The sequence below is a fragment of the Nerophis lumbriciformis genome, linkage group LG33 (assembly GCF_033978685.3).
Source record: "Nerophis lumbriciformis linkage group LG33, RoL_Nlum_v2.1, whole genome shotgun sequence".
Lineage (NCBI taxonomy): Eukaryota > Metazoa > Chordata > Actinopteri > Syngnathiformes > Syngnathidae > Nerophis > Nerophis lumbriciformis.
In genome coordinates this window covers 18977501-18995000 of record NC_084580.2, presented here as the reverse complement: position 1 = coordinate 18995000, position 17500 = coordinate 18977501, and the positions used below count along the sequence as shown (strand labels likewise).

The 17500-nt window shown below is 38.8% G+C and overlaps 1 protein-coding gene across 5 annotated transcripts in view; it reads left to right on the top strand.

Moving 5' to 3' along the window:
• The window catches only part of tbl1xr1b (TBL1X/Y related 1b), a 112563-nt gene extending 110779 nt beyond the window's left edge, over nt 1–1784 (top strand). For all 5 annotated transcript variants that reach the window (XM_061928813.1, XM_061928809.1, XM_061928811.1 and 2 more), the window contains one exon: nt 1140–1784. In XM_061928813.1, the coding sequence (XP_061784797.1) occupies nt 1140–1166 (27 nt within the window). In that variant the 3' untranslated portion in view covers nt 1167–1784. The remainder of the gene's footprint in view (nt 1–1139) is intronic.
• Nucleotides 1785–17500: the final 15716 nt, after the last annotated feature.

Genomic DNA, 17500 nt, shown 5'->3' with positions numbered 1-17500 from the left:
AACCGGAGCAGTAACTAAAACTCTTTCATCAACTTTTAATCAGAAGGATTCAATCTCTCTCCTGTGCTAATTTGAAGCCGACACGACAAACGCGCTCAGAGGAGATCATGTTTGAAAAAAGGTGACTGTTTTAACACAACTTTTGTTTTGAAGGGGGATTTGCAAACTTCCTGTTGATTTTTGCTTGGGGTTGTCAGTGTATGAAATATAGGTCTAAGTGAGACCTACATAGAGGTTTTTGTTTCATGTCTCTACGACATTCCTACTGGGAGTTACGAGCAGTTGTGTCTGTGTTTTCTTCCTAGGGGACGCGAGAACGCAATTTTGAGTTTTGGGGTTTGGTTTTTTGATTAGATCGCACTTTTCGCCAGTCCTGATGTGTGTGTCCAATTTGGTGAGTTTTGAAGCATGTTAAGGGGGTCAAGGCGGCGGTTTAATAATAAAATGCTAGAAATACAATAGGGTCCTCTGTCCCAAAGGGACTCGGTCCCTAAAAAGGTTGGCCGGGGGCCGGGCTGTATATATGCGCACTAATTGACTGAAAGAGCATGCACTTGGCGCGATGATGTCATGTTGTCGATGGAAAAATGCATTTTTAGACCATATGATTTGCCTGAGCGGCTAGGAGACCCCGAGAGTAACAAGCGGTTGCCTTGTTGTCTTTCAATTAAGAACAATAAATTAGTTTTTAGTATAAGTTTGCTGGTTTCAAGAAATGTAATGCCGAGTGCATATCATTATGTCAAGATAATGGCACTTGCATTTACTTCATTTAAGAATATTTTTCAACATATTGAGCAAAAAGGTCTCTTTTTTTTTTCTACCAAGAAAAGTGCACTTGTTTTTAGTGAGAATGTACTTATTTTAAGGTATTTTTGGGTTCATTGAGGTTAGCTAATTTTACTTGTTTTGGAAAGTCTTGACAAGCCTAATTCTCTTGTTTTATTGGCAGATAATTTTGCTTAGTTCAAGTAAAATACCCCTAATTTTTGTATTTTTTTTGTCTTCTTGTTTTTGAACACTGACTTTTTGCAGTGCAGAGCTAGCTCGAAGGCAACCGTGTTTGCGGCGTTCCTATCTGCCAGATTAAGGTCAACCGCAACTTCCTGTTTCTGAAACGTCTCCTCGTTTGTGTGCAGGTTTGCGTATTAGACCTGAGGAAATGACAGTCGCACGGGGGAGCCATGGACCGACTACGAATGTGTACATAGCCAAAATGACTGACTGTCCCTGCCTGTCCACCACACTGCTGTAGTCCCGCCACACGCCATGGTCCGCCATGACCGAGCGCCGCCCCCGCCCACACCTTCAAACACTCATCCACGGACCACCTGTTCCACCAACGGCCGCTTGTCTGGCACCCGGGTGAGAGACTTTCTGTTCTGTCACATGCAAACCAAAACAGCAGAATTCCTCTCGTGCTCCTCTTTTTATCCTTTGTACCAGAATTCTAAAGATTTTTTTGGTTCTCTGTTGGTGTGTGCATATTGCATATGTCAGCATTTGGTGTCCTGTGGACATTGTTTTGCAATTGGATTTTACTGTAAGTTTTATATTGTGTGCTGGGAGGGACACGGACGTTCAAACATGCAGATGTACAGCTTACAAGGTACAACGTTTTTTTTCTTTTCTTTTTAGACATGTTGCAATTTTTTTTCTTTTTTCTTTTCTGCCCTTGTAAACTGAATATAAACAGATGAATCAAAAGATGAAATGTGTTGTTTGCATCTTTTGCCCTGGAAAAAAAAACATTTTTCAGGTCTTAACAATCTACAGAGCCCCTATAGGGACATGGGGGGATTTTTTTTTTTTATAATTTTTTTTTTTAAATTTATTTATTTTTTTGACATGTATCTCGTGCGCACGAGAAACTTTTTATAAAGTTATAAAAAATAAAAAAATAAATGTTTTATTTTTTTCAATTTTTTTTTTAGACATGTATCTCGTGCGCACAAGAAACTTTCTATAAAGTTATAAAAAAAAATTAAAACATTTATTATTTAAAAAAAAAATTTTTTTTAGACATGTATCTCGTGCGCACAAAAAATATATTGTGCGCACGAGATACATGTCTAAAAAAATATATATATATATATACATTTTTAAATTATTTTTTTTTAGACATGTATCTCGTACGCAAGAGAAACTTTTTATAAAGTTATAAAAAAAATATATATCATTTTTTATTTTTTTTAGACATGTATCTTGTGCGTACGAGAAACTATCTCGTGTGCAAGAGAAACTTTTTATAAAGTTATAAAAAAAATAAAAAAATTGAATTTTTTTTTTTTAGACATGTATCTCGTGCGCACGAGAAATTTTCTTGTGCGCACGAGATACATGTCTAAAAAAAAAAAATTATAATTTTTTTTTTTTAGACATGTATCTCGTGCGCACAAGAAAGTTTCTCGTGCGCACGAGATGCATGTCTAAAAAAAATATATATATAACATTTTTATTTTTATTTTTTTTTAGACATGTTTCTCGTTTTTTATAACTATGAAAAGTTTCTCGTGCGCACGAGATACATGTCTAAAAAAAAAAAAAATTATAATTCTTTTAATTTTTTTTAAAACTTTATAAAAAGTTTCTCTTGAGATATGTCTAAAAAATATATATATATACATTTTTTTATTAGACATGCATCTCGTGCGCACGAGAAACTTTTTATAAAGTTATTAAAAAAAAAAATTCTAATTTTTTTTTTTAGACATGTATCTCGTGCGCACAAGAAAGTTTCTCGTGCGCACGAGATGCATGTCTAAAAAAAATATATATATAACATTTTTATTTTTATTTTTTTTTTAGACATGTTTCTCGTGCGCACAAGAAACTATCTTGTGCGCACGAGATACATGTCTAAAAAAAAAAAAATTATAATTTTTTTTTTTAATAACTTTATAAAAAGTTTCTCGTGCGCACGAGATGCATGTCTAATAAAAAAATGTATATATATATATATTTTTTAGACATATCTCAAGAGAAACTTTTTATAAAGTTTAAAAAAAAATTAAAAGAATTATAATTTTTATTTTTTTTTAGACATGTATCTCGTGCGCACGAGAAACTTTTCATAGTTATAAAAAAATTTATAATTTTTTTTTTTTATACATGTATCTCGTGCGCACAAAAAAGTTTCTCGTGTGCACGAGATACATGTCTAAAAAAATATATATATATAAAAAAAATTTATTTGTATCTTTTTTTAGACATGTACCTCGTGCGCATGAGAAATTTTCTCGTGCGCACGAGATACATGTCTAAAAAAAATATATATATATTCATTTTTTATTTTTATTTTTTTTAGACATGTATCTCGTGCGCACGAGAAATTTTCTCGTGCGCACGAGATACATGTTTAAAAAATAAATAAATAAATACAATTTATACATATATATTTTTTTAGACATGTATCTCGTGCGCACGAGAAACTATCTTGTGCGCACGAAATAGTTTCTCGTGCGCACGAGACACATGTCTAAAAAAAATTAAAAAATTATACATTTTTTTTATTTTTATAACTTTATAAAAGTTTATCGTGCGTAGGAGAAATGTTCTCGTGCGCACGAGATACATGCCTAAAAAAATATTGTATAAATTGTATTTTTTTTAGACATGTATCTCGTGCGCACGAGATACATGTCTAAAAAAAAAGATATATATATACATTTTTTATTTTTATTTTTTTTAGACATGTATCTCATGCGCACGAGAAATTTTCTCGTGCGCAATAGATACATGTCTAAAAAAAATATACATATTTACATATTTTTTAAATTTTTTTATAACTTTATAAAAGGTTTCTTGTGCGCACGAGATACATGTCTAAAAAAAATAAATAAATAAAATGTATACATATATTGTTTTTTAGACATGTATCTCGTGCGCACGAGAAACTATCTTGTGCGCACGAATTATACTTTTTTTTTTTTTAACTTCATAAAAAGTTTCTCGTGCGCACGAGATACAGGTCTAAAATTTTTTTTTAAATTAGACTTTTTTTTTATAACTTTATAAAAAGTTTCTCGTGTGCACGAGATACATGTCTAAAAAAATATATATATACATTTTTTATTTTTTATTTTTTTTTAGACATGTACCTCATGCACACGAGAGATACATGTCTAAAAAAAAAAAAAATAAATACAATTTGTACATATATTTTTTTAGACATGTATCTCGTGCGCACGAGAAACTATCTTGTGCGCACGAGATACATGTCCAAATTATACATATTTTTTTTATTTTTTATAACTTTATAAAAAGTTTCTTGTGCGCACGAGATACATGTCTAAAAAAAAAAAAAAAATTCTAAAAATACAAATTTCCCCCATGTCCATTTAGTGGCTCTGTAACAATCCTAAAGTGGAGTTAAAAAAAAAAAAAAAAAAGGCTTGAGGAGATTTTATGTGTTTGCAGAATCGTACGAGTGAGACGCTAACGTCACGTGACCTGTGTGTGTGTGTCGTAGTGAAGGACTGTGGCGCTGTTGCTTGAGAGGAGGGCGGAAGGATGTGGCTTAACATATTATTTAACATCCTTTTCCGGACTCATCAAGTCCCAGCTCAAAGTAACGCTGAGTGATAATCAGACAGAAACTCATGTTTAATGAAGAAACATCAGGGCTTGTTTCACTTTCACATTCATGCAGGACGGGCTGTCCTTTCCTTTATATCCCATTTTGTCCTAACTTTGTATTTGACTGAAACCACATTTCTATTTCATTGTGGTTTGACCACACACACACACACACACTCTCTCTCTTTTCTTTTTCCTGCTTGCTTTGACGCGTAGAGTCCATTTTGACCAGAACCACCACGTGTGACCAGGAAGAATGTTTTGTTTCTTTTTCCCCCCAAAATAAAATGCCATCAAACAGTCATTGAAAAATCGCTGCCCTTAGAAAGGGTTTTGATTTCTTGCACTTTACAGTGAAATGGAGACACAGGGAGGTGTGTTTTCTTCAAGCTAACACATCTAATGTTTAAAAACAAACAAAAAAAAAAAACGCTCCTAATTTAAAAAAAAAAAAAAGTGTTCCGGTTATATTCTAATCACATTTGGTTTGACTCCTGCCGCCAACATCTGCATTCCAAGTTTTCATCTCCAGTGCAAAGTTTAATCAGAATGTTACTGCTTTTCAAACTTTTATACTATTTTCAAGTTTGCTTTAAAGGTGACTGAACTGTACTTACTTAGAAAATTTAAAAAAAAAAGAGGTCCATGACTGTGAATTATGGTATTTTTCCACTTTTATTTCACACAACATCCAAGTGTTAGCTTTGTCTTTCCCCCCCCCCCCCGCCCCCTTTTTTCCTTATTGTTCCTACCGAAATGTGGATTCTTCTATCTTTGCTGTGCTTGACAGCCCTTGAAGGTTTTGTATTCCTCCAAAACTTTTGTAATTCAGATTGATTTGTAGCTACACGTACTCAAAATGAACAAAAAAAAAAAAAAAAACCACACTAAAAGATCAAATCTGGATGATGATTGATGTTTCACAGAAAAAATGTAAATACAAGTTTGCAAATCTTTTTTGTTTTTCTTTATCATGTGATGTCTTTGCCCTCACTTGCGTTTTACTCTCACTCACGTTGTTGCAGTCTGACTGTTGGAATATCAGTCGGATCTCAAGGTCTAGAATAAAATCTATTTTGATAATATCACTTTGTGGGATTGTTTTATTTTGCACAGGCTCACTTATTCATTTGCTAAATATTAAAAGAAGTACAAAATATTATACGTTGTGTAAATCATAAATAAAATCAGAATACAATGATTCGCGAATCCTTTTCAACTTCTATTCAATTGCATAGACTGCAAAGACAAGATATTTAACATTCAAACTGAGAAACTTTGTTATTTTTGGCAAATATTAGCTCATTTGGCCTTTGATGCCTGCAACATATTTTTTAAAAGCTGGCACAAGTGGCAAAAAAGACTGAGAAAGTTGAGGAATGCTCATCAAACGCTTATTTGGAACATCCCTAATTGGGAACAGGTGGGTGCCACGATTGGAAATGCTCAGGCATTCACGAACAAAGGACGGGGCGAGGGTCACCACTTTGTGAACAAATGCGTGAGCAAATTGTCGAACAGTTTAAGAACAACATTTCTCAACGAGCTATTGCAAGGAATTTAGGGATTTCACCATCTACGCACCGTAATATCATCAAAAGGTTCGGAGAATCTGGAGAAATCCCTGCACGTAACATTGAATGCTCGTGACCATGGATCCCTCAAGCGGTACTGCGTCAAAAACTGACATCAGTGTGTAAAGGACATCACCACATGGGCTCAGGAACACTTCAGAAAACCACTGTCGGTAACCTACAGTTTGTCGCTACATCTGTAAGTGCAAGTTAAAACTCTACTATGCAAAGCGAAAGCCCATTATCAACAACACCCAGAAACACCGCCGGCTTCGCTGGGCCCGAGCTCATCTAAGATGGACTCATACAAAGTGAAAAATGGAAAAATTCATGATTGGGTATAAAAGCAGCTTCCATGAAATGCTCAGTCATTCACAGACAAGGATGGGGCGAGGGTCACCACTTTGTCAACAAATGCGTGAGCAAGAACAACATTTCTCAACCAGCCATTGCAAGGAATTTAGGGATTTCACCATCTACGGTCCATAATATCATCAAAAGGTTCAGAGAATCTGAAGAAATCACTGCACGTAAGCGATGATATTACAGACCTTCGATCCCTCAGGCGGCACTGCATCAAAAAGCAACATCAGTGTGTAAAGGATATCACCACGTGGGCTCAGGAACCCTTCAGAAAACCACCGTCGGTAACTACAGTGTGTCGCTACATCTGTAAGTGCAAGGTAAAACTCTACTATGCAAAGCGAAAGCCATTTATCAACAACACCCAGAAACGCCGCCGGATTTGCTGGGCCCGAGCTCATCGAAGATGGACTGATGCAAAGTGGAAAAGCGTTCTGTGGTCTGACGAGTCCACATTTCAAATTGTTTTTGGAAACTATGGACGTCGTGTACTTCGGACCAAAGAGGAAAAGAACCATCCGGATTGTTATAGGTGCAAAGTTGAAAAGCCAGCATCTGTGATGGTATGGGGGTGTATTAGTGCCCAAGACATGGGTAACTTACACATCTGTGAAGGCGCCATTAATGCTGAAAGGTACATACAGTTTTTGGAGCAACATATGTCGCCATCCAAGCACCGTCTTTTTCATGGACGCCCCTGCTTATTTCAGACATTGCCAAGCCACGTGTTACAACAGTGTGGCTTCATAGTAAAAGAGCGTGCCCTATTATGAAGCCTAAAATAGCACAACGGAGACCCCCGGACTGTTGAACAACTTAAGCTGTACATCAAGCAAGAATGGGAAAGAATTCCACCTGAAAAGCTTAAAAAATGTGTCTCCTCAGTTCCCAAACGTTTACTGAGTGTTGTTAAAAGGAAAGGCCATGTAACACAGTGGTAAAAATGCCCCCGTGCCAACCTTTTTGCTATGTGTTGCCTCCATTAAATTCTAAGTTAATGATTATTTACAAAAAAAAAAATGTTACTCAGTTCGAACATGAAATATCTTGTCTTTGCAGCAATTGAATATAAGTTGAAAAGGATTCGCGAATCATTGTATTCTGTTTTTATTTACCATTTACACAAGGGGGTGGGTCCTCCTTCACGACGGGCGCATGCACGTCTATGCGAGTATTTAAAGCCAGTCAACTTGAGTAAAGTGCTGGCGATCTGGAGTACTGTTTTAGCTCATTAGTAGTACGCTGGTCTCTCACATGGGCCTTCTGGATTCGAGCCCCACATCACAGCCGAGAGAGAGAGTTAATCACTACACTAAGATGAGCTGTTTATGATTGACGGCTATGAACACCGATCATTGCGTTCCGCCGCCAAAATCGGGGGCCCCTGATTAATTAATTAAGCAGACCATGATGCTAACAGACTAGTTAATGGTGTGCAAACATTTTTGTAAATTTTCTCAACCTTAATACACAAATATCTCTATTTCTAAATACAGTAAATTTAAAGTAAAGTGCTTACCGTATTTTTCCGACTATAAGTCGCAGTTTTTTTCATAGTTTGGCCGGGGGGTGCGACTTATACTCAGGAGCGACTTATGTGTGACATTATTAACACATTACCGTAAAATATCAAATAATATTATTTAGCTCATTCACGTAAGAGCTGGGGTCCCCAAACTACGGCCCGCGGGCCGGATTCCGGCCCCACAGCATCCAAAATCCGGCCCACAGGAAGTCCCTAGTTATTTTTTTTATTTTTTATTTTTTATTTTTATTTTTTTAATCTTTCATATTGTCTAAAAATGTATTTTCCAATCGATAACGTAGGGTTATGTTTAAAAGCTCATACCAGCATTCTTCCCTGCTTGGCACTCGGCATCAAGGGTTGGAATTGGGGGTTAAATCACCAAAAATGATTCCCGGGCGCGGCCACCGCTGCTGCCCACTGCTCCCCTCACCTCCCAGGGGGTGATCAAGGGGATGGGTCAAATGCAGAGGACACATTTCATTACACCTAGTGTGTGTGTGACAATCATTGGTACTTTAACTTAACTTTAACTTTACACATACAAACTGTAGCACACAAAAAAGCACATTTAATAAATAAAAAAAACGTTATTATGGTCTTACCTTTACTTATAAATGAAGTCCATGCGCAGCTCCTTTTGAACAAAAGCATCGATAACTTGTTTATAGAAGTTTTCCTTATCTTTCTTCAGTTTTAAAAGTCTCTCTGTCTCGATGGAGATCTTCCTTTAATTATTACCTCCTGCTTCGATTGAAAGTCCAGTTTAGAAAACTGTTCTATTTTAGATATGTAATCCTCCATGTTAGAGGAAAAAATAAACGATTGCTGCTAATTATTGCTGCTTGTTGTCACTTCTTCTGCAGCCCAGTAGTCGCAAGAATGATCCCTGGGATCACTACCGCCCTCTACCACCAGGAGGCAGGATTACTGCGAGCCTCACACAGTGCGTCTTCGCAGCCGTTTTATGATCGTTCAGCACAAGAAATACGTTACACACATACAGTTGTTGACAAAATACACTGTACATTATATACCTCAGCTAACTAAACTATGGAAATGTATAATATAAATCATATAGCAATACGGTCTACGCCCGCTTTCAATGTTTTGTGGACTCGTCATTTTGAATCCAAAATGGTTTGATATGTAACTTAGGTTCAAAATTTTGTTCCACCTCAAGCGTAGTTTACCGCAGCAGGTGTCACGATTACATTAGTGAATTAGCCAGACTACACTTACAACAAGACTGAGGGTAGCTTAATAGTTAAGACTGCTGCCTCTCGGTCAGTAAAACTGGTGTACAGCAGGTCAGCAGTTAGCCAAGTCATTACGCAATCCATGGCGAGGCTCAACTGGCTGCTGACTCACCGCAAGTCTCTTCTCAGTATTTGAACGGCAAATGTGAAAATTCAGCGATTTTGAATAAAAAAATAATCTAAACTGGTGAAGTTAAATGGAAAATAACTTTATAGTATAATCACTGGATACATATAACAATTTAATTTTTTTTTTTTCTTTTTACATTTTTTTTCTTTCCATGATGGCACCTGCCTCCCCTGACTGCACGTCACTGATATATATACTGTATATATATATATATATATACTGTATATATATATATATATATATATATATATATACTGTATATATATATATATACTGTGTGTATATATATACTGTGTATATATATATATACTGTGTATATATATATATATATATATATATATATATATATATATATATACTGTATATATATATATATATATATACTGTGTATGTATATATATATACTGTGTATATATATATATATATATATATATATATAAATCTCCTGACGATTGAGGGTACCCCCCCTCATGAAACAGGCCTGTAGAGATGAAATAGTCTTGTGATTTTTTCCCACACATACATATATATATGTATATATATACTGTATATATATATATATATATATATATCTACTGTATATATGTATACATATATATATATATATATATAAAATAATAACTGGGATTTATACAGCGCTTTTCTAAGTACCCAAAGTCGCTTTACATGTAGAACCCATCAATCATTCACACCTGGTGGTGGTAAGCTACTTTCATAGCCACAGCTGGGTAGACTGACGGAAGCGTGGCTGCAATTTGCGCCAACGGCCCCTCCGACCACCACCTGTCATTCATCATTCAATTCACCGGTGTGAGTGGCACCGGGGGCAAAGGGTGAAGTGTCCCGCCCAAGGACACAACGGCAGCGATTTTTGGATGGTAAGAGGCGGGGAGCGAACCTGCAACCCTCAGGTTTCTGGCACGGTTGCTCTACCCACTACTCCATGCCGCCCCCCTAATAGTATATATATATATATACTGTATATATATATATATATATATATATACTGTATATATACAGCCTGGCCCCCGGCCAAATGTTTTTAACCCAATGCGGCCCCGAGTCAAAAAGTTTGGGGACCCCTGCGTAACATACGTATAGCATGTTCTATTGTTATTTGAATGACCCTTACCATAATATGTTACGTTAACATACCAGTTGGTTATTTATGCCTCATATAACGTACACTTATTCAGCCTGTTGTTCACTATTCTTTATTTATTTTAAATTGCCTTTCAAATGTCTATTCTTGGTGTTGGCTTTTATCAAATACATTTCCCCCAAAAAATGCGACTTATACTCCAGTGCGACTTATATATGGTTTTTTTCTCCTTCTTTATTACCGTATTTTTCGGAGTATAAGTCGCACCTGCCGAAAATGCATAAGAAAAAAGGAAAAAAAAACATATGTAAGTCGCACTGGAGCCCGGCCAAACTTTGCAAAAACCTGCGACTTATAGTCCGAAAAATACGGTATGCATTTTCGGCTGGTGCGACTTATACTCCGGAGTGACTTATACCATACTTGCCAACCTTGAGACATCCGATTTCGGGAGGTGGGGGTTGTGGTCGGGTGTGGGACGGGTGTGGGACGGGGGCGTGGTTGAGGGCGGGGGCGTGGTTAAGAGGGGAGGAGTGTATTGACAGCTAGAATTCACCAAGTGAAGTATTTCATACGTATATATATATATATATATATATATATATATATATATATATATATATATATATATATATATATATATATATATATATACAGGGGCGCCGAAAAGGGGGGGTAAAGGAGACGGATTCTAGGGGCCATGATGGAGGGGGGCCCAGAGAGGCCCCTAATGATGATGAAATTATAATACAGAAAAAATAATGACACTGTGTTGGGGGCCCTGTAAAGATTCTTTTCATGGGGCCCAAAATCCCTAGCGGCGCCCCTGTATATATATATATATATACATATACCGGTATATGCCATATATATATATATATATCATGCCAGCAACCTGAGGGTTCCTGGTTCGATCCCCACCTTCTACCAAATTATATATATATATATATATATATATATATATATATATATATATATATATATATATATATGTATATATATATATATATATATATATGTATATATATACATCCTGAAAATATGCAAACAAAACTGTGTTTGGATAATTGATACTTGAAACTTGCATAAATAAATCTTAAGGAATATAACATAACTTGGCTTCTGAGAGTTTCAAAATGTAATGAATAAAATGCTAAAGTTGTTGATAAACAAGCAATTATTTTAATAATTAAATATGGTCATTTTAAATGAATTATTATGATCATTTAAAATGTATTATTTGTAATATGTTTATTTTAATGTATAATTCTATGGCTGGATGTAATAAGGAGTCAGAAAAAATACAAATAAAAATACAATTAATTTTGATGTTTTTAGCAAAATATAGTAAAAATGTATTTTTTTTATTTTTTTAAATTAATAAATATATTTATTTTTAGGTAAGATAAACATAATAATACAATGTATCTCTAGTCTGGATGATTTAGTTCTTGTCACCCTGTTGTCCTCCCGTCATAAAAAAAAGTCTGTCCTCACTCAGGTCCGCGTGGAGCTGGAGGGGGCGTGGCCTCCAGCTCCGGCTGAAAATCGGGAGATTTTCGGGAGAATATTTGTCCCGGGAGGTTTTCGGGAGAGGCGCTGAATTTCGGGAGTCTCCCGGAAAATTCGGGAGGGTTGGCAAGTATGCTTGTACTCCGAAAAATACGGTATAAAGATTTTAAATGCATAAAATATTTATGAAAATCATAAAATTATTAGCATCTTGAATCAAGGGAACAATGTCTCACCGCCCCTCTCTCACCGAGCTAGCTGTTAAGCTAACGAAGCTAAGCTAGTCGTGGCTCAAAGCAACTACGCTCCGAAGGCGTCTGTTACTCTTCGCCTATTGCTCCGCAGACAGCAAGAACTCGACTCGGTGAAAAAAACAACAACCTAGCTCGCTGCTAAGCTAACGAAACTAAGCTTGTCGTGGTCGGAAGCAACTGTGCTCCGAAGGCATCTGCTCCCTCACGCTGCGGCCACTTCTCCGAAGAAAGCAAGAACTCGACACGATGAAAGAAACAACGTGAGTATGGCTCCCTGCTCTTCGTGCAACGTTCTCCTGGATAGGTTGGCCCTACTAGAGGACCGTGTCCGCCAGTTAGACCAGAGTAATTTCGTAACTTTAGACGCTGCGGACACATTTGCCTATAAGCCACAGTGAACCGGTTGAGACGCATAATAGATTTAGCACTTTAGCTAGTCCTACACCCCAGTCTACCGGGCACCACACTTTAGTCATAGGGGACTTCATCACCCATCACCCGGAACATACAGCTTAGTAAACCAGCCATAAGTATGTGTATCCACTAGAGATGCGCGGATAGGCAATTATTTCATCCGCAACCGCATCACAAAAGTCGTCAACCATCCGCAATCCACCCGAACTAACATTTAATCAAACCCGCACCCGCCCATTGTTATATATCTAATATAGACGATGCAAGGCATTAGTGAGGTTATAAAGCTTTTGCCTGTTAAAGAAAGGAGACTGATCCAATGCAGCAGAGACATGATCAATGCATGCCACGCTGTCACGGCCCAGACGCACACCAGTGCGCAATCATCTGGGAGCCGCGCTGAGCGCACCTCCAAGCGCGTGGAGGTGCGATGTCCCTCGCACCCGCGGCGGCTCCACCCGGGCTCGCGCCCGAGGCTTCAGCGCGCACCGCGGCGGCCATCCTACTCGTCGCGGCCTAGCTCTCGCTGCCGGCGACGGCCGGGTATGGGCCCGACGCTCCAGCGCCATCCATTTTCAGGGCTAGTTGATTCGGCACATACTCCTTAGCAGGTTCCGACTTCCATGGCCACCGTCCTGCTGTCTATATCAACCAACACCTTTTCTGGGGTCTGATGAGCGTCGGCATCGGGCGCCTTAACCCGGCGTTCGGTTCATCCCGCAGCGCCAGTTCTTCTTACCAAAAGTGGCCCACTCTGCTCACCAGGGTGAGCCCCACCCCTTTCGTGAGCGCACTGCGCGCGGAGTGACCCCTGTTACGTGCCCCCGGCAACGGGGGTGGCGGGCAGGTAAGCTGCGCGGGCGGAGCGCGCGGAGTGACCCCTGTTACGAGCCCCCGGCCACGGGGGGTGGCGGGCAGGTAAGCTGCTTACCTGCTGCGCGTGACGCCGGCCGCGGCGAAGGCGGACGAGGCGGGGTGTCGGTGCGGTGTGCGCGGTGGTGACCCTGGACGTGCGTCGGGCCCTTCTCGCGGATCACCTCAGCTACGGCTCCCGGTGGGGCCCTCTCGGGGGAAGGGGCCTCGGTCCCGGACCCCGGCGAGGCGTCCCTTCTCCGCTCCGTAAAAGTGTCCATCTCTTTTTTTTTTTCTTCTTCTGTTGTGGCATATGCTGCAGGTGCCTGCTCGTTTTTCGTATGTGGGTAACAACATTTAACTATGTATATATATTTCCGAATTGGTTTAACTGCCACCCGCTTGAATCTATTTAAAATCTAATTTTTTTAAATTTCAACCGCCCGACCCGACCCGCGGATAAAATCAAATTTTTTTTTATTTCAACCGCCCGACCCGCGGATAATCCGCGGACTCCGCGGTTGTGTCCGCAAACCGCGCATCTCTAGTATCCACAGGGCCAGAGCACCTGACATCGAAGCTAGTCTTAGGGAGCTGACTTGCAACAGACCTATTAAACAAATATGACGGGCTAATCGATTAGCACCACTAGCTACGCAAACATAATTGTACCTGTCGGCTCCAGTGACACTAGGACGAGACAGTCAGAGATTACAAAGGTTTCTCATTGTCATCTCATTGGGTTGAGTTTTTTCTTGCCCTGATGTGGGATCTGAGCTGGCTTGTACATCCCTTTGAGTCACTCGTGATTTAGGCCTACATAAGTAAACATTGATTGATTGAAAGAGGAACATAGCTAGGATTTGTAATCTCACTAGAAAGAGGTCCCGGCATGGAGTTCTTGTCTCTGCCACCCTGTCTGCGAGAGGCAATGAATGGTGAGAGGTATATCAGATTAGTCTCGCTTAACAAGTGGCTGGCTAGATTTTGTATAGAACAAGAACTTATTGATAATTGACCCTCTTTGTGGGGCAAACCAGGCTTGCTAAGGACGGACGGTCTCCACCCTAACCAGGTATATATATATACATATATATATATATATATATATATATCCATCCATCCATCCATCCATTTGCCCCCGCCTCAACCACGCCCCCCGCACCCACCCCCCACCTCCCGAAAGTGGAGGTCTCAAGGTTGGCAAGTATGGTGTAACAACACGAACAGGGACGGATTCAAGTTGCACCAGTGGCCCAAAGATGCGAAAGTGGCAAGAAATTGGACGTTTGTTCCGCACACTTTACCGACGAAAGCTATGCTACGACAGAGATGGCAAGAATGTGTGGATATCCTGCGACACTCAAAGCAGAGGCATTTCCAACAGGACTGGACGGATCAGCTTTCAGGAAAAGAGAGCGGATGAGGGTATGTCTACAGAATATATTAATTGATGAAAATTGGGCTGTCTGTTGTCAAATGTATTTCATATGTTGTAAACCTAGTTCATAGTTGTTAGTTTCCTTTAATGCCAAACAAACACATACCAATCGTTGGTTAGAAGGCGATCGCCGAATTCGTCCTCGCTTTCTCCCGTGTCGCTGGCTGTCGTGTCGTTTTCGTCGGTTTCGCTTGCATACGGTTCAAACCGATATGGCTCAATAGCTTCAGTTTCTTCTTCAATTTCGTTTTCGCTACCTGCCTCCACACTACAACCATCCGTTTCAATACATGCGTAATCTGTTGAATCGCTTAAGCCGCTGAAATCCGAGTCTGAATCCGAGCTAATGTCGCTATAGCTTGCTGTTCTAGCCGCCATGTTTGTTTGTATTGGCATCACTGTGTGACGTCACAGGAAAATGGACGGGTGTATATAACGATGGTTAAAATCAGGCACTTTGAAGCTTTTTTTAGGGATATTGCGTGATGGGTAAAATTTTGAAAAAAAAACTTCGAAAAATAAAATAAGCCACTGGGAACTGATTTTTAATGGTTTTAACCCTTCTGAAATTGTGATAATGTTCCCCTTTAAACCAGGTGAGGAGTCAGTTAAGCTAGAACTAACAAATCCCTCCACACATAGTATTTCTCGTAGGATAATACACAACTCACATAATGTTTTTTCTGTAGTGACTGTGTAAGAGGTGAACATGCATGCTACTTAGGTGGCAAATTATGACGTATTAAATCTATCGCAGCACCAAGCAAATAATCTCAAGATCCCCACCATATCAATTCCTAGATGTGTTCGAAATTATTTAAGTCGCACTACACAAAATTAACGTAACGTTATTAATATCAGCACTACGGATAACATTAACAAAAATTCCTCAAAACAGTCCATTATCTATAATATGGACTTTTTAAACATCAGATCATTGTCTCCCAAAACGTTAGTAGTTAATAAGGTCATTAGAGACTCAGTGAAACCTGGCTAAAACCAGATGAATTTTTCCCGCTTTTTAACGAGGCAGCTCCTCCTAACTATACGAATGCACATATTGCCCGTCCCCTTAAAAGGGGTGGAAGGGTCGCACTAATGTCCAATCAAGACCTTAACCTTACCCCTAACCTAAGTAATGAATATAAATAATTTGAGGTGCTTACTATGAGGTCTGTCACACCGCTACTTCTCTACCTGTTTGTTATCTATTCAGACTTTATCAGTGAATTTTCAGAGTTTGTCGCTGATTTAGTGACGCACACAGATAATATAATTAAAATGTGAGATTTTAGTATTCATATGAATACCCTGTCAGACTCCAGTAATTGATAGCTGTGGTCTTACACAAATAATAAATGAACCCACGCATCGCAACGGTAATACGATAAACCTAGTCATTGTGTGGGGTGTCACCACCTCCAATTTATGGTACTCCCGTAAACTAAAGTAATGTCCGATCATTACCTTATCAAATTTGAAGTTCTGACTTATTGTCAACAAGCTACTAATAACCACTGCTTTAGCAGCCGCAACATTAATGCTGCCACAACTACAACTCTTGCTGGCCTACTGCCTTCAGTAATGGCACCATTCCCAAATGATGATAACCTCACTAACAACTTTAACGATGCCCTGTGCAACGCTATTGATAGTATAGCACCGCTAAAGCTAAAAAAAAGGCCCCTAAAAGGCGTACCGTACCCCCTGCTTCACAGAAGAAACCAGAGCTCTTTAACTAAACTGAAGTTTAGGTTTTCCATCAAGCATGAAGTGATAGTTTAATAACTTATAAATGCACGCTTACCTTAGCTAACTAATTACTACTCCAATCTCATCTGCCTCAATAAAAACAATCCTAAATATGTGTTCAGTACAGTAGCATCGCAAACCCAACACCCACTCGGAAGATGACTTTATGAATTTCTTTAATAAGAAATTTTAACTCATTAGAGAGGAGATTCAAGTTAACACGTCCCAGCTCCAACTGGGTTCTATCAACGGCAGTGGCGGGCCGTGCGTTTCCCACCTAGGCCTTCGGTGATGTCCGACTTCAATGATTACCTCTCAAAATACCATAATTGATGTCACCACCTGACCATTGCTGGAGAAATACTATACAGGAACACATGTACGCCCTACTGGGTATTGAATCACATTAACAGTGTAAAAAACAAGTTATTTTCTGACGCATTTAAAAATCAATAAACCCGCATTAGCAATTAAAACATATCTTATGTGGTACTGTCAAAATTTAAATTTAAATAAATAAAATATTTGAACTCACAATTTGTAGGACCCATTTGAGCTTCCGGGGTTGGCCGACATCGTAGTTTCTCTTTAAATATCCTTCTTGAAAATTACCTTGCAAATATGTTTTCTTGTCTAATCATAAAGTTAAACAGTTAAAGTTAAAGTACCACTGATAGTCACACACACACTAGGTTGTGGTGAAATTACCCTCTGCATTTGACCCATCCCCTTGTTCCACCTCCT